Source organism: Indicator indicator, chromosome 4 (assembly GCF_027791375.1).
Source record: "Indicator indicator isolate 239-I01 chromosome 4, UM_Iind_1.1, whole genome shotgun sequence".
Lineage (NCBI taxonomy): Eukaryota > Metazoa > Chordata > Aves > Piciformes > Indicatoridae > Indicator > Indicator indicator.
The window spans coordinates 6,049,732-6,068,158 of NC_072013.1; the positions used below are offsets into that span (position 1 = coordinate 6,049,732).

The 18,427-nt window shown below is 41.6% G+C and overlaps 1 protein-coding gene across 1 annotated transcript in view; it reads left to right on the forward strand.

Moving 5' to 3' along the window:
- The first annotated feature begins 17,043 nt into the window (after window positions 1-17,043).
- The window catches only part of SMOC1 (SPARC related modular calcium binding 1), a 93,642-nt gene continuing 92,258 nt past the window's right edge, over window positions 17,044-18,427 (forward strand). Inside the window, exon 1 of the mRNA XM_054400217.1 lies at window positions 17,044-17,064. Within this exon, the coding sequence (XP_054256192.1) occupies window positions 17,044-17,064 (21 nt within the window). The remainder of the gene's footprint in view (window positions 17,065-18,427) is intronic.

Sequence of the window (18,427 nt, forward strand, 5' to 3'; positions counted from 1 at the left end):
TGCTGTAGTTGGGTTGGTGCCATGTTTACACTTAGCTTGCCCCAAAGATGGGGAAAGGGAAGGGAAGAATGTCAAGTATCTTCAGCTTGCCACAGGATGTGATTAGGTAACTTAAGAGGATTTTCAAGTCTTTCAAACAATGAGTAAACATGTCAAATATGATGGAAAGCTCCAGAGTCTTACATGGACAATCTGAGTCTCTGTCAAACTTGGAGCATCAAGTTAGTGTTGAATTTCTACTGTTTTGACCCCTCTCCTCTGAAGGGAAAGGTACCAGCTGTTGATGGGGAAGCAGCAGGCATTTGCAGGCCAATAAAGGAATGACTTGCCCCTTCTTCTGAGGATTAGTATCTTAGGGTATTGAGTAAGCTACTAATGAAGCTATAACTTCTTGTAAGGAAAACCATGGGATGTTATTCTTGCAACTGCACTGAACTGTTGGACTTGGATTGGTATATATGTAACTTCTTTAAAAGCCCAAAGAAGCCAAGTAGCTCCACAAGATGCATGGTATGTCTTCACTCACCTGGACTGATCCTAGCTTTGGTAATACTTTGTGCATATTTGTACCTAACGTTTCCTTGACAGGTGAAAAATGGCAGACAGTGCATAGTGGTGCTCTGTCCTGTCCTCACTGCAATATTCATGCAATGGTATAAAAGAACTGTGATAGGTTTTTGCTTAAGCCTTCCCCACTGAAGGGTGATTGCTGTACCGGTTAGGTTAAAGCAGTAGCACTGCTTCATCCACTTCTGTCCAATGTTATTTATCCATTTCATATACTAAATAGCCAGGCTGCATCAGCAACTGCTGCTCTGTCGTTCAGACATTGCATCTAAGTGAAGCCTGTTTCCTTCACCACTGTAATTACTTGGAGGTAGAGGAAAGACCTCTGTGCTGTAAGGAGTTAACTACATAGGACATCTTACCACAGTGATGTGTTATTGTTCTCTCTTCTTGGATATGCTTTTGGTGACTGACTGTGAACATGCCCAGAAGCTGGGGCAGAATAGCTTTCCAGGCAGTAAATGCCTGCAGAATGGTGGTAGCTTGGTGCCCTCATCTTTTCTACTGGCTTCGTTTGTGAACTTGATCAAGTTACTGCCTCCAAAGCTTTTCACCTAGAGTGGGATAATGCCTCCCTTACAGGTATGTGGAGGAGCTGCTTTTCTAGTCCATGTGCTGTAGTCAACAGATAAAAGGAATCTTAGAAGTGCAAAACCTCTGAAGCTGCACAGTATGTTTATGATATATCCCCATTAAACAGCTGTTTGGCAAAGTCTCGTGCAATTTCCAGTTAATGAGGGATGTTTTCAGGCCCTGCCAAGAGGACAGGTGATGCTTTAAACTGATATTTTTAATAAGTCATCTTTATTTCATAAAAGCAGCCAGGTATGTATCTGTTGCATTTGACAGGATCCTGGATATTCTTGTTCTTATAGAGGACCTCAAATGATTCTTGGTTGTGTTGCATAGCACCTAAGAGAATCCCTGCCTTAAAGCTCGAACAAGGGCAAAGAATATCCAGGATACTTTTGTGTCTGTGTCAGTTTGGGAGCTTCAGAGAAGAAACTTTTCCAATATCATTCCTGCAATCTGGTAAAACCTGCATTAAGATACACTAGAGGTTCTGGTAATTTAAATTTAAGAGAAGGGTTGTGCTCAATAGAAAAAAAAAAAAAATCTATTCCTCCAAACACTTTTATTATCACGAGTGACAAGAAAATCTGAAAAAAGGTGTAGGTGAGTAAAAGTGTCAGGCCCATTTAATTTCAGATAAAAGGTGAGCTTGGAGTTTAAGAATGTTGATAAAGATGCTGATGTAAGCAAGTGTGTTCTTTTGTCTGTAGTTCAGGGAGCAAATACAGATTTGTGGGCTGGGCAGGCTGGAACCCCGTGGCAGAGGGGGTGAAGGGCAGTGTCTGGGAGAAAGCTGTTGGAGTGCTAGTCTGGTGAAGCCACTGGCTGTTAGTGAAGGGCTTGAGGATGAGGAGGGGAAAAATATCTGGTGATGCATGAGGCTTTGATTGCCTTCAGGAAGTCCCATGGTGGTGCCTTGAGGCTGGTTTACACACTCTGAAATAGCAATGCCTTGAGATAGAAGTGTAGACGTCCCTCCCCTTTGCTTCTGGGGTACTGGAACCGTTACTGGGAACAGTTTCCATTGCATCAATATAGAGCAATGCTTTCACTCAGAGGTGCTGATTACTCAAGGCTACTATGGTAGAACTTGCCCTTCTCAACACTGCCTCTGCACCCCAGAGCCTCACTGCAAACAGTTGGCTTGCTGAGTGGCAAGAGATTACTTGGCTGTCTCAAGAGCTGGATGCAGCCTGTAGGCTACTAGTCCTGACAAGTTATCTAAATGCCTGAGATGGCAGTAGTGTCTCATTGTTTTCTGTAATCCTCAGTTATTTTGGGCTGCTTATTTATAGGCATTAAGTGTCTGAAACAGAATTTATGTTAATTGCTGTATTGGTTTGCCACAGAAGCACATGCTTGCCATGTAAGAGCTCTTATGGCAGGGGAGGGAGGCAAGAGGTAGAAGTGATACTCTCTGTGAGCTGCCTTGGCAATAGATGTGCTGTTCTCACTGCTTCTAAAACATCTTGGAGGAAAAAGGCTTCTTCTTGCCATTGTTTCCTCTTTATTGTAAAGTGCAAGGAGCTAAATCTTACAGAAGACTGAACAGGAGGCTTGGGCTGAAAAAAGCAGGTAGAGATCACTCCTAATAAACCCTATTTGGGTTGTTTAGAGATGAGAGTAATTAAAGCAACCTTCATGATGAACATTGCTTTTCAAACCTCACGCAGTCTTAGGAAAGATCTTCATAGTTAAACAGTCTGTGACTTTTGTACTGGGCTTTCATTTGACCCTTTTCTTTGCCATTCTGCCTGCTGTCCTTTAAACATCTGTCTGTATCTGTCCTGACACTCAGTTTGGTTTTCCTGCAAGTTTTCTTTGTAGGTATTGTGATTATTTTTCTCCCTAAAAGGAGTTGAAACTCATCCACATTACCAAGCTGGTGCCTCAAATCACCATATAAAACAAGTCTGAAGACAGTCAAAAGTTACAGAACATCTCTGGTGTTCCTGGTTTCTTAGCAGTATCACTTTGTTAGGGCTAAATAACTTACCTTTCTCAGACAACACTGTTCCTAGTCTTCTTAAGGAGAACTTAAGCTTGGTCAACTGAGCTGTTCAATAGACTTCAGAATCCCAGTGCCCTGTGGTTAGGACGCAGGTATTCTTCCAGCACTTGAACCCAGTGCAGACAGTTTGTCATGTGGAGACAAAGACTGGAGGTCAGTGAACAGTTCTGCTACTGATGACCATGCCTAAGTCCTCCCACAAGCAAGCTGGTGGAAAAACCTCAGACAGATTCCCTTGTTAAATTTTCTTGTTGATGAATGACTTAAGGAATTACTTTCCAAGAAACTACCTACTGTTTTCTGACCACTAGTTAATTCTTTAATATGTGACTACCAAAAATGAAAGTAACCTCTGTATTTGTATAAACATCCTCTGCATACATGGACATGGCTTAAGGGTAATATAAATACATGGCTCAGTAGTCAGAACATGTGTGAAGAAAGGTGCTTATGATAAATTGTTTATTGGGTGTCTTGAAACAGACCTTTGGTGATACTTCTGCAGTGCAAGTGTGGTATATATTTGTGGTGAGACAGATGGCTTGTGACTCGTGCACCTGGTATTCCAGTTAGTGTAACCAGACTGTGTGATTGGAAAAATAACGTGTTCAGGGTTGTGGTGCTGCTGCTTTCAGTGGGCTGGTCCTGATCAAGGGGTTGGGGGAATCTCTTATTCATGGTATCAAAGGATGACTGATGTAAGCCTAGGAGTGGCAAGCTGTATCAGAACGTACAGTTGTGCTGGGGGAAGGATTGTAAGCAGAAAATGGCACGAGATATCCAAGGACAAGGTGACAAATAGAAGTCAAGCTAGCTAGCTAGAGTCAACCTGTCAGGCAGATTAATGCATTGCTTGCATTGCTTGCATTAATCTAACCTGGTAGAAGCACCTTTGAGTAGCTGTTGCTATGAATGCTGATTCCCTTTTTCTGGGGAGTCCTGGCTAACAAGTACTGAGATGAAGGTAAGCAGTTCCAGAATTGCCTAGCTGTGAAGCTATCATCTAGCACCACCAGCAGAAGCAGAGCTACTCCAAACCAGTAACACTGTTTCTGCCTGAACTGTTTACCATAAAATTCTTCCCACATAGTAGTAATGTTTGTCATGGGCTGCTTCTGCTGCTAGTGATGACTTCTGTTTAATGAGGGGGGAAAAAAAAAGGAAGAAAAAAAGGGTTAACTAGGAAGAGTGACTCAGTGTGGTTTTCCCCTATGTACTACGAAGTACCCAATGAATCTGGGTTAACTGCTACCTCTTGAGCAATATGGCCTAGTCTGTAAAATACTGCAAAGGCTAGCTACTGATTTATGCTTCTTCCTAAGAAAGCCATCTCCTGGTATTGAACTAAAAAGAAATCTTCTTTGCAGAGTGCTGTTCTGGGGAAGGTACACTATTTCTGCCTCTGAGTTGTCTTAAGTACTGGACAAGAGCTCCTCCTTTCTGCATAGAAGTATTAAGAGTAGAGCTGCCATCGGTTCATGGAATCTTCTGATCTTTAGATTTTCCTGGAAAAGTAACAGTAAGGCAACCATCTTCTAACAAGAATCTCATCTCTAAATTCAAACTATACTGAGTTTCTGTGAGGGTGCCCTGTTTCCAGTCTGTGGCATGATCTCATCCCAGTTAAATCTGAGCCTTTGTTTTAAGTACTTAGCCACCTGAAGCATTGCTTACCTTCAGAGCTTGACAGTTCACAGAACTGACTTGAATAAAAATGTTTGGGGCACACCAGCTTTGTTTCCTGCTCTTTAGCAACTCATTTATTCATTCAGTAGCAGGTTTTTAAGGATCCATACTTACATTGTGGCACTTCAGAAGAAACTTCTTTCCATGTAGGTCCTGCTTCAAGGCTTTCTCCTGTTAGTTACTACACAGAAGTAGTCTATTTGACTGCAAACCTGGGGCTCATCTGATTTAGAGGATGGTTAAGTTGAAAATTTGCTGTCGTTATTCAAAAACCATCCTGCCTCATGTCAGCTTCAAAATGAAAGTGCTGGCTGGAGCAAGGTATTGTGAGGTTTGAAGTTCAGATTGTAAGGTGAGTGGCTTCCTGTGTTGGTTGCTGCTTTTGGGTTCTGGGTTTTGGACTGTTGGCTCTCATCCCCTGGGATGGCAGCTGGGCAGGGAGGGATGAGGGGGTAGCTCCCTGGCATGGGTTTTTAGCTCACTGGCTTCTGTGTGTGTGTTCTGCAAACAGGCTAAGGTAATTGTGCATTATGTTATCACATTTATATTAAACTCTTTTTATCTCAACCCAGAGTTGGTTTTGTGTATTACTTTTCCCTTCTGTGTTGGGAGGACACAGGCACTTTAACCTGTTACAAGGACTTGAAGTGATTCCATTTTAAGAATAGTGCTCTGCTGAAGATCTCTGCTCTGAGGCAGCCTTCAGTCTTGCTCTCTAACAGAATCCACTTCTGAGTGTGAATGTAGGGAATGATGAAATAAGCAGGGGGTGTAGATCTGTGTATTGGAGCCAAATACAGCTATCAATCTCTTTCATGCAAACTTCAGATCTTCCCTCCCCTAAACCTTGCTTGCAGGTGTTCAAGATTTGGCTCTGGTTTTACCTACTGAAACTTCTCTCCCTTTCACCGAGAGATTAAGGATGACTAAATTATCCTGCAGACTGTTTTGAGAAATTTGTGTTGGGCTCCTCTTACAAATGAGGAAATGGCAGTGGTGGGGGAAGAAGGAAGCTCCTTGGCAGAGACTTCCCAGCCAGACCTGGAAATTACTATGAGTACTAGTCCTGTGTAAGCCCTGTGCTCTTAGCAGGCTCTGAGTACTCAGGAAGAAGGCAGATGAATCTAGAGGTGGAGTCTCTAGAGGACAAGTGAGTGTTTGTTTTCAGATAGTTTGTATTTTCATGAGGAAAATTTGAGTTTACTTTTTTTTTTCCTCTTCCCCACTCCACTTTTATTTTAGGTAACACTAATGCTTTCTTGGCCCTGCCTTGGTACCCACTTGTAACTGTAGTGTGGTGCTTCTAAAAGATCTTTGCAAGAAACTGAGCTATTGCTTCACTGCCATGTGGCCTACAACTATGATATCCAGTTAACAGCAATAGAAACTAAGCTTGTGATTATCCTCCTCTGTCACTGAAAGCTAATAGGAATAAAATCTGCTGTTGAGATGTAAAATTTGTCATCTGGGTTGATGGATCAGAAACAGGGCAACGTTGAACTGACTGACTTCTCTGTAGTCTGGAGTCAGAAGTTCTGTGAAAGCAAAGGAACATGCTGGTACTTGAGCTGTAACTAGAAGCAGAGAATTGGGGATTGAAATAGCATCCAGCAACAGAACTGGATTATTGAGTATAATTAGGGGTTTTGAGGGTCTAATTAATAACTTCCTTTTTCTACTTGAATTCTAAATGAGGAAATGGCTGAAGTTGTATGGGTTTGTAAGAGGTACTGGGAAGAGAGGAAAAAGTCTAGGAGGCTGGACAAATTGAGAATGGGAGGGGAGGAGCTGGAACAGTCATAAGGGATGGGAATGAACCAGCAACCTGGCATGTGAATAAAGCTGGGAAGAAGATGCTTGGTGTGTGAGCTGGTAACAATATTTGTGTATATAAGATGTTAATATAATTGCTAGATGAAAAAGTCTTTCAGAGTCAATTATAGGAGTGGTCTTTGTGTGTAAGAGCTGGCATACCTCAGCTGGGAGGAGCAGAGATGACTCTTCTTGGCTTTAATGTTTTTTTCAAAAGTTTCAGTATTTTCCAAGTAAGTGCTGGAAGAGGGCTTGCTAAATGTGTAGGACATCTATGAACCTTAAGAGGACTGGAATGAAAAAAAGACAAAGAGAAAGGAAGTAAAAGGGAGAACTTGTGAGTGCATGGATACAAGGAGACTTGACTGGAGAAGTGTGTGTAGCAGACAGTCGTGGTTGATTTGGACAGAATTAGGCTGGAATCTTCAAATGGTGGCCATTTGTCAGAAGTTCATGAAATGGTACAGCTAGGCCAGGTACACAACCATTTTCTCATGCACCTACAAAATGAGTTTTAATGTCTGTCAGCCTAGTTTCTTAAACCCAACATTTAGTCTTGGGTCATAGTTGACCTAAAGTGACTTAGTATTTGCTTGGAGCCCAATCAAACAATATTTCCCTGCCCCCCCCCGCTCCCTCCAACTCTTCTCTCCATATTTGTAAGGCTGAATTTCCCTAGATTTCTTAAACTTCATTTCCCCTCCAGTTATCTCTTGCCACATGGTATGAACCAACAGTCTTGTAAAAAGTGGGATGATACAGCATGTCAAGACTTTTTTTTTTTTTAATTATTATTTATTTTCAGGTGAAACTAGGACTTCTAAATGCTTGCTAAGATGGCTAGTGCCTGGGATGACTTTTCAGAGTTCAGAGGAGAGAAGGGTCTTTTTCTCCAGAATAAGCTCCTCCTCAACCAGAAGCCCACTGAGAGCTGATTCCCTGAATGCTGCTGTCAGTATTTTTTGCTTGTTTAGATAGTACTAAGCTGCTTTTTGGGAGGTGGATGCCAGCCCCCACAGCCTAGGCTTTTGTTGTTGCTATCTTCCTATTTTTAAACAAACCTCAACCAGCATCTGCAGCACTTTCTAGCTGTAGTGACTAGAGCTCTCCTGAGGGTTACATTTGAGCAGGGAGTCTGATTTGCTAGTGTTGTCTCCTCGGGATGAGAAGAAATATATGCTATCATTCCTACACAGGTGGATGGGGACAAATGTTTACTGGTCTTTCATCTCTTTGTTCCCTGTCAATGCATTAGCTTGCCTGCTATTCCCTCCAGCAGTATACCATCAGGAGCAGTAAGCAGCCTATCCTTCATTTGTGCTGCTTGGTGATAAACCAAGGACTGCTTCTTATCCTCCCTTCTGGTTCCACTTCTTGCTGGGCTCATCTTATAGGTCATAATCCAAGCTGATGGAGAGGTGAGCAGTGGCCTCCAAGGAGAAGAGGAATTTTATCACTGGGGTCATCTTCAGATGAGATCATACCCAACAGCCTTCTATGCTATAGAAAGTATAAAGAAAGAAAACTGCTTAACCCTGTGCAGAAACTCACTGTGCTCATGCTGACTTAGTGATGGTGTGAGGCAGTCACAAAAAACTGTGTGTGGAAGCTGGTATCACAGCCCCCTTGAATTCTGTCCATTAAAAATGTCAGCTCAGTCTTTGTCCACTGTGAGAAACCTGACCAGTTAGCTTGAGCATGTGTTTGTTCTGAGGCCAGGTCTTAGCCCAGACAGAAAGTGACTCAGAAAATCTGAGTGATCCAGATAAAGGCACAACTGTTTTGTCACAGCTTACTCAATAACATGTCCTGAAAAGGAAGATGAGGAACTGCAATAATCTTGGCAATTTTGTGACAAAGATTTATGGTGTAAAGGTCTCATGTTTGCTTATATTAAGATTGATACCCTGTTCCCTTCAGGGAGGCACATAGCAAAGCCAGACTAATATGTATATTAGATTTTTATATATTTTTTCTTTTTTTAGCTTTCACTAGAGAGATGCATATGAATTGCAGCACAAAGTTAGCTGAGCACTTGCAGAACTCCAGTGAATACAATTGGAGGGAAGTTAACTTGGGGAATGTTGTGTGAATTTGGACTAGAGGTGGAAACTTGTGTGGGGAGTCCAGGTGTATGAAGATACCCCACTGACTTGGATGGCTTTTAATTGCAAGGGTCTTGGTGACAATGAAAGTTAGCTTTCCTTCTGTTTAAGGTGTAATACTGTAGAACTAGAACTGTGCTAAAACTTACTTCTGCAGAAGATAAGGAATGCATGTCTGTCTCTAGGAACAAGGAATCAGCAAGAATATTCTGCAGCTGCCCCACTGAAACTCTGGGGGGAAAAAAAACACTTCAGTGTAGCTCAAATCATCCTTTCTGCAAGTTGAAAATAAACACACTGAAAACAGTTCTGTAGTAGAAAATGTTGTGAAAAAGCTGTCAGCTTGAGAGAGTGAACAGCCTGTATGAAGATCAGTCACTAGCATCTTTCTTCTTGGATATGGGGATTAAGTGTATGTATAACACGGTGAGATGGAAGGGAAGCACTTTGACAGGAAAGGAGTTTACAGATTGAGGAAATTTGTACCAACAGCCTGGTGCAGCATCAAGATACTTGTAGGTGTTTCTCTTTTGAAGGCACCCCTGTCATTGCTTCCTTTTCTACATGCTAAAACCTGCAGACCTCGTGGCAGCATCCCTCACAGTTTAGGGATGTTCCCTCTTCCTACAAGACAGATGTTGAAGTTCTGGATCATGTCCAAAGAAGGGCAGTGAAGATGGTGAAGGGTCTAGAGTACAAATCTTATGAGGAGCAGCTGAGGGAGCTGGGGTTGTTTAGTTTTAGAGAGCAGTAAGCTCTCCCCTGAGCCTCCTCCTTCTCCAGACTATCTCAGAGGTGGTAGTAGTGAGGTGGGGGGTTGGTCTGTTCTGCCAAGTAAAAAGTGAGAGCAGAACAGGAAACAGCCTCAGGTTGTGCTGGGTAAGTTTAGGTTGGATAGTAGGAAAACTTTCACCAAAAGAATTGTCAAGCCCTTTACCAGGCTGCTCTGGGAACTGGTCTAGTCACCATACCAGTAAGTATTTAAAAGATTTATTAGATGTGGCACTTAAGGACATGGTTTAGTGGTAGACTTGAGAGCATTAGGTTAACAGTTGGACTCAATGATCTTAAAGGTCTTCAAACCTAAATGATTTTATGATTCCTTGTAGGTCTTAGCAGGAGGGATTCTGTTTAGAACATCATACAAACCATGTCTGTCACTTCAGTATGGAAAATACTCTTGCATAAACAGATTTTTATGCTAAACCAGATTTTTCATGCTAGAGTTGTAGTAATATTACTGGGTCATTCAGCAGCAGTAGAATGCATCTTCTTACTCTGAAGCTGTGGGAAGGTGTGTGAACTCTATTTGAATAGGCTAGAAAAACTTACACAGTAGAAATTTGGGGTTTTTAAGTGGTATTGGGTAGTTTAACTCTGCAGTAAATGGCAATGCTGTAGTGGTGCTTGACCTATTCTTTTTTCTCTTTCAAGTTCAGCAATCAGTATCTAGGTCAGTGCTGCAATTTTGAAGAAACTTTGAAGAACTCTACTGTAAAGGAGTCCTATCTGCAGAAATCAGAAAATGTGCTTATTCTTCAGTGTGTACAGCGACAGTCTTCTGAAGGTTGTCTGTCACTGGCAGCAGAGGATGGCATAAAGCTAACTTTGGTGGAGCTAACATGGATCCTTCATTCTTGTCTTGCATGCACGTTTTATCTTAGGACTGTCTCTATACCTCTTCCCAACTCCTGAAGCAACTAGTACATACATCCTGTCTGTTATGGAAAGGTTTTTATCATGTATTTATCATATTTCACCATTTAGCATGTTAAAATACTTTTTTTTTTTTGAGGTGAGAGCAGCAGGCAAAGAGTTAGATTCCTACCAGCAGAACTGAAGCTTATATCCTGAGCCTTCTGTGCACAGCAGGTTCTCCTACTTGTGATCCAGAAAGACTTTGGTAGTGGGGAAAGCTGTACTGCTATTGCTTGTGCTGTCCAAGAAATCTTTGACTGCCTGACAGTCCAAGAAAGCAATGCCCAGCACTTAATTTGTACAAAGGGCTGAACTTTGTGGCTGGCTTTCCCTACAAAACTGTAGGAAGCATTTTGTTTAAGTATAAGCAGAAAGATGAGAATTACTACAAACGTAATAAAATACAATGCAAACAGAACTGCAGAACAAAGTAATGAGACAGTGACCCTTTCCCTTAAGGAGTTAGAGGAGGAAAGTTTTATTTTTTCCTGACTTTTGACAGGAGTTTGAGTTCCGTTTTGTACCTCCTTTCCTGATTCTTTCCCTCTTGCTCTAAATTCCTGGCTGGCATATTTCTTTCCTTGGTTAGCAGGACTACCTTTCTTGTTTGGTGGGGTGTGGTGTTTTTTGGTTTTGTTTGGTTTTTGTGTATTTTTTGTTTGTTTTGTGCATGTCATTGTTCTGAATTTAAACTTTGTTTTAGACTTAATGTGTCATTTTGGGTCACTGTAGAATCTACCAAGGTGGGTTGGGCACTTGACTCTGAGTGTTAAGAAACCAAGCCTGGGGCCCTTATGATAACCAGAATACCCTACTGAAGAGCTGTTCTGAAGAGTCTCTGCTAGCTTACTAAAACAAGATTTATAAATGATGTCTTTAAATTTAACTTGTATGAAGTTGAACCTGATCTGCAGGCAGGTCATTTCAGACAGAGCAATCCTAATGCAAAATGTGTGCATGTATTGGTAGATGGATATCACTGCTGCAGTGTTTTGTAGGGGCAGTGAAGAGTACCTCAGCTATTAGCTAACAGAGTGTTGTCATTATTGTGTTATCCCTTAAGAAGCAACCTCCATGATATTAGGAAAACTTTTCTTTTTAAGAGCTCTGTATTAATGTTATCCATAAAACATAAGAAAGCTGCTGCTTTCACAATACTGGCAGTACAAGCTACTTTGTATGTAATATGGGAACATGATATTATGTGTGAACTAGGATAAACTCCTGTGTTTTTTACTTAGCTTCACTGTCTTTGAGACTAGAGGAGTAAGAGAGTAAGTACAGGCAACCTCCACTGTTACTCTGCGTGGCTGATGGACCCAGAACCCAACTCTGGACATCCCTCTGGAGATGGTGAGATTGACCTATTGAAGGAGATATGTCAAGATATTTGTGTTCCCAGAGAGTAGTGGTAATAGTGCTCCAGAAGCTCTGAGGCTGAAGTTCTGATGATTGTGCACATAAAGCCAAATGAAATGGGGAGAACCCCTGATGCAGCCATCTTCCCCTGAGAGTTATCTTTGGTTAATCATTGTCTTTGGATCATGTAGGGCTCAGAATCTAGTTAAGAATCCTTTAATGTTTGCAGTACCTCCTTTTTTAATATCCCTCCTGTGCAATGGAATTTCAGTCTTGGCATTCAGTTAGTATACCTCTGCTGATGGGCAGCCAGCCCTTGCTGGGTTTTGAACTAATGAGCTCAGCTACTTCTAATATCTACTTCTTGGTTCTGCTGTTGGCAGCAGTAACAACCCCCATAATGAAGGCTGGATACCAGCTTAAATTTGAATGCCTCTTTCAGTGTTTTAGAAGAATTGATTTAAGAAGGAGTCAAACTTGTGGAGCTATGGAGTTTTAATGGGTAACATTTTCCATCCTAGAAGCTCTATAAGAACAAAGCATTTGTATTTGAAAGAGTGCTTTTGTACAGTTGTATTTCCATTGGAGCTCAAATCTGAAGATAGAGCTACTGAACTGTGTAAACTGTTTAATCATAATGTTGCCTCATGTGAGGATCTTCTTGCAGAGTAGAGCAGTTCCAGAGAGAGTAGTCCTCTTCATACACCTGCCTTGTTAACCATAATAGTGTCTAATGTCTGTGGCTGTGACTGAAGTGAGACACTGGCTGTGGTATGGCCTAGACATTGGAGAAAGATTATCTGGCTTGATGTAAGCTCAGTTGAACCTATTTTGCTGTATATGCTTACAAAATGAGCCTTGTGTCTGTGCTAAAGGCAGTTGATGATAGTGACCTAGAAGACAGTGTTCAGGAGGTTCCACAGCTGTCTTTGGTAAGACTAGATATCCACTTTTGGTAGTGGGTGGCCTCTGATATATACAGAACATTTTTGTCTTATTGGGGAGAATTCCTCATTGGGGGAGAAAATACAGAGTTTATCATCTTGTCGGTTTGGGACGTTTAGAAAGCTTAGCAACTGACCTGGAGACTCTGCTTAAAGTAGGTGCCCTGCTCATTAGCAGTAACGCTGTGGAAGGAAAGGGCAAAGTACTTTGAATTCTTGAGAGAGACCCTGCATGAGAAAGGAGTCTAGATGAGTTGATGTCAGGTGATGAAGCCATATTTTAAGGGCTATATAACTATCAGACTACTGATGGCAACTCAACAGAATTTGTACTTCCTTGATCAGATTACTCATTTGAGAACACTTCAGCAGAACTTAGTTGCAGTTAATATGTATCCCCATATTACAGAACAAAGACTTACATGAGAAGCTTATTGGATAAGAAGACTTTCCTACCCTTCAAAACAAGGAAGAAGTGTTAGGGTATTCATTACACAGCATAGTGACAGGTATTATTGTAGTGCTGGCAAAATCACATTAGCAGAAGTTTTAAGACATTCAAGGGATGGGTCTTGCACTGTTGTTCTTGAGCAGTGATAGGCCCCAAAGAGGTTCTAGTGGAATTCTTAGGAAGGAATTAAAAAATAAATGGAGGGGAAAATTATTGTGGATTATAATTATGTCAACTTTCATCTTCTGACAATTCAAGAGCTCAAAACCGGCCCTACAGATTACCCATTCTGTTTGTAATACTTCAAGCTCTTGTGAAAAGCGAAGAAGCTTTCCTAGGCTGACGGCATAGCCAGTCCTACTAAAGGTAGGAGGGGGGAAAATAGGCTCAACTAAAAGACAAAGGGGAAAATAGGCTGAAGAAAGTATTCTTTTGTAGCCTCTTCCTGTGTAGCTGAACTTCCCCTGTGAGCGGGCAGAACTCTGCAAATCCTGTATCTGGATTTTAGTGGTTTACAGTGGGGGATAAAAAGCAGGTACTACAGTCTCTTCCATGATTTGAGAGAACTGGGGCCAAGAGGGTTTGCTCCAAATCATGAAGCATGCATGGGATGATTTAAAGCATTCACCATGGTAGCATTTGTGTAAGGACGGGGATCACTCTTCCTGGAAGTGTTGCTTGTGATACCATCCTTTAACTGTTAAGAGTATACATCTGACATTACTTCAACCCTTCTGTGTACCTGAGAGCTTACTTCAACAAAAACATGCCATTTTACAATGGAATAGCTGACTTCTCACCTTCTAGTGACAGCATGAAGATAGAATCCTGCTACATTTGTTAGGGCAGAACAGCCTCAACTATTATTATGACAAACTAAAGCAGGGGATATGGTTACTAAAAGGAGACTAACTTGGCTGAAGCTATACAAAAGGATGTTTAGAGTTTGTTTTTGAGTTCTGCTGAATAAGCAGAAGACTCCTTAAGCCAAAAAGACTGGATCAAGTTATTAAACAATACAATTTACTAGAGACAAGATTCCACCTTTTATGTCAATGAAAGGTTTGCTTCTGTTTTCTTTGGGACAAGAAGTTCATTGCCTGACTGTGCAAACATCTGGATTTTCTATCTGGTTCAACATGTATGGTGGCAAAGCTAAGGAGAAGAAACAGTCCAAGTTAAACGTGCCTTCTCTTGTCGATGTGCTTGACAAATTGAATTTAATCTCAAGTTTGTTCTAAGTTTACATGTCATCTTGGCTGCAAGAATAATCTGAGTAGGAGAGTGAGCTTTGAAAGAAGCTACAGTAATGTTAATTCAAAGGAATTAAATCAGTCTCTACTTTAATATCGCCAAACTTACCAGAAAGGTTTAGGAGTTTTGTGTTAGAAATGTGAGACTTGTGTTTTAGAGTTTTGATTTCCTCTTCTGTTCAGTTGATTGGTATACTGAATTCAGGAGATGCTTAAATAAGCTTGATGTTTATAAAATTGTGTTTTTAAAAAGGTGATATTGATATACGAATAAAAATTCTGTGACATTCTCTCCTGAAGTAAACTATAGTTAAGCACTTGCATAAGCTTGTACCTTAAAACCAAAAAAAGCTAATTTTAAAAGCTCATTCCCTGCATGCAATGACTTTTTCTGTTAAAAAAAAAAAAAACACAAGCAAAAAAACCCCTAGTAGAGCTTCTCTGGGATGAGGTCAGATTCTAAGGGCTTTTCATGAACCATTTTTTGTAGGTGGACTCTTCAAATATGCCATTAGGCAATTTCTTTGGATCTAGTAGTACCTTATCTTCTAAAAGCAGAGCACAGCTGCTACATCATGTTTGGGGATCAGTTAGTGAAGAAAACCAAAGTATTTCCCTCCTAAAAGTCATTGAGCAGATGAAATGCAATACTTGAAGTGCTCTCCTTTGTTGTTGTAGCTTACATAAAACAGATTGAGGGAGGATGGTGGGGGGAAGGGAGAATCACTGTCGAAAACTGAGGCTTCTATCCTGTCAGGGCAGAAAACTCTTGAATTCAACTCATACAAAATACTTCTAGAGTTTGCCTGCTTTGTGGTGTGATCCCATATGTTTGCCCAGCCTTCACCATCCTCAAGCACAGGCTGTGTGCTTTGAACCCATTCTTGTTTGCACAGCTGGGGGCTTGGGGCTGAAACATAAGTGGTGCTTTAACTTAGGCTAGACTCCTCACTTTGCAGGTGGGATGACTCAAGGAACAGAAGCATTACAATATCCTTCTTGTAAGTTCCTTCTGTCTGGGGGAAGTGCCTGTGACCTTTGCTGGGAAAGTCTTAAGTCTCAGTATAGAACTATAGGATGCTAGAAAACACCCACACAGGAACTGGAGCTTGTTAAGATAGAGGACTTTGAGAAACTTTGGTTTAAAAATGTGGTCTTTAACCAAAGTTGTCTGGATGCAAGTGAAATACAAACTTGTGAGTGCTTCAAAAAAGGGAATATTAAAATAAATGTATTTCCTTCCCTGCCCCAAAACATGACAGACTTCTGAAGAAGCACACTTTGAAAGCCTTTTTTTGCTAAGGTTCTGAGGCTGCATGGGCACTTTCAGGAGAGGGACTGGACACTCTGGCAGGCTGTTGGGAGTTGTGGTAGCTCTGGCTGATTAATATCTTTCTGCACATGGAAGACTGGGAGCCATCTTGAGTTTCTAAAGCTTTCTATTTCTTTCTCTGTATTCCTAGAAGCCAAGGATTTTGGGTCTCTGGCTTAGAGCTGGGATCTTTGACACTTTGAGGCCTGCTAGGCTTCTGGTTCCATGGCAGAAAACTTGTCCCAAGTCCCAAAATTAGGGCTGAAGTTAAAGACCTTGTGCCCTGTAGGCAACTTCCCATGGGGCTGAGTTTATCTGTGATAAAAACTGGGACTTGGTCCCCACTCTGCCTCCACTGTGTCTAGTTGCACCAGTTTTAAGCCTGAAACCTGGGCATAAATTTGTGAGGTTAAAAACTAGGAAGTGTGAAATGATGCTTTCCAACAGCAACAAAAATGTCCAGAAGTGTATAGTCTCACCTGATGTATGAAATTGTATGGCTTTCATGGGGAATTCTCAGGATGGAGTTGCCCATTTATACTTAAGACAGGCCAATCTGAGTGCTTAGACAAATGGGTGGGTGATCTGTGCTATATGAACATAGCTGGATTCATCTTCCCCCCCCCAAAGATGTGTTCTGAGAGTCTTCGAGCTTTGGAAGTTCAAGGCAATGCACATTTGTTTGCCTGATCTCTCTGCTCCTCAGTTTTGTTGGGCAGTAGGCTGTAGTATGTGAAAGAAAAGCTGCCAGACCGCAGAGGCACCTCAGGACTGTTGTCCTGTAGATTAGTTTCTTAATAGACTTCCACTTTCTCATGTTCATGTCACTTGTGTCCCTTGCTCCCTCTTTCCCCTGAAGCCTGGCAAAGGCACATTACTCTAGCATCGGGGTGCTTTGGCCATTTCCCCTCTCCTCCATCACAAAGGGCTGTGCTGTTCTGTTTGTGCTTATAATGTATCCAGATGGTGAATAGAATGAGTGACCACCAAGCTCATTTTCACTTGTGGGGTCAGACCTTTCTCTGCTAAATAACACAAGCATTCCCAGCTGCTGTGCAGCTGCAGGGAGTCTGCTTTCCTTCACAGGCATTAAAAACCCTTTAATCAGTGTTTGTTGTTTGTCAGCAGTGGTGTTGAGGTGTGGAGAAAAAGAACAGATATGCTTTGTTGGCAAAGTTAACTTCATTCTGACCTCTTATCTTTCCTTTTTCTTTTCAAGTCTGAAGAAGCAGAAAGTAGTTTGGGAAGTGGTTTCAGCAAGCACCTGTGTAAATGTATTTGCTAAAGGAGAAGGTTTATGTCCTTAAACAGATGCAACATTTGACATAAAAAGATGTTCTGAGAGCTGCATTGAACTGGAAGCTCTTTAGGGCAGGGACTTAAATCTTTAGGAGTTGTGCTGGCTTCCTTAATGTAAGCAAATGTTCTGAAAGTAAAAATGCTGTTGTTTTATAGTAGTTTTATGCTTGTTTTAGTGTTGAGCCTTCATTCAAGAGATCTCATTTGCAGTCTGGTCAATTTTAACATTTCCCTGAAAAATTGTTCATGATAGTTTTTGTTTTGGGTGGGGTCTTTTTTTTTTAGCTCTTTTTTTCATTAATGGAGTTATGAGTGTTTAGGGGTTGGTGTGGGGTTTTTTGTGTGTGGTGCGGTTTTGTTTGTTTGTTTTTTTTTTTTCTTTTTCTATTCTGCTTTTAATAGTTCTGCTGTCATGGAGGTAAAAGACAGAGGAAAAAAGAACTGATGAGTGGCACTGTTTGCAGTCCCATTTGTTTTGGATGTAGTCTGTCCTGAAACAAATGGGAGCAGAGATGTCAAGAAGAAGCTTTGAGAAATCTCAAGGCTAAGATAATTATTTCTCTCTCCCTTCCAGATGAAGCTTGGAAACCTGCTGGTGCTGCATGTGTTTGCAGGGTTATTTTTCCCCTGAGTCTGGATCTGTTCACATTGTGTGTCTGAGTGTAGAGCACCAGGCACTGCTTTGTGGCTGTTGAATCTGTTGTTTGGAAAGCCTGCTTGTGTTGATGTCCTGAGGCTGTTTGGACATCAAGCTTTGATTCAAACTTCAGGAGTCACCACAGGATGTCTGGTGTAAGAGGCAGGTTACTTTATCTTGCTACCCTTCTGCTGAAGGGACCAGAGAATTGTGTCACTGCCTCAGCTGTGCCAGGGTAGGATGGGTAGCCAGGTGTCAGGGCACTCTGTGCGTATTCCTCGCAAGCTTCAGCCTGGCTCAGCCATATCTGCTGTGGCAACCAAGGTGCTTTTTGAGAGCAGGGCTGTGCTCCTTGGAAAAGTCTGCTTTCTTGAAGTGGGAATAAAGAACTGGGAAGGATTAATTTATGAATTGTAGTCCTAGTGGTTAAAATGATAAATTCAAGCATTTTCCCCTTGGGCAGACATGTTTCAGCGTTTATCCAGTGTTTATTTCTTCAAGTGGCTGAGGCCACTTAAAAAGGAGGGCAGTTGGGCTCTTGGACAGGCAAAAATGACAGGAACAAAACTCTGTGCTGGGTGGTAGGGGATGGACACTCAAAACAGGCAGTGGATGGACTGTGTTGCTGATCATTTCTATAGCATGAATGCTTACCAGGTAGAAAGAGGACAAAGAACCACCGTTGTACTGTCTGAAACCTGGCAGGGCTGCTGACCAAGC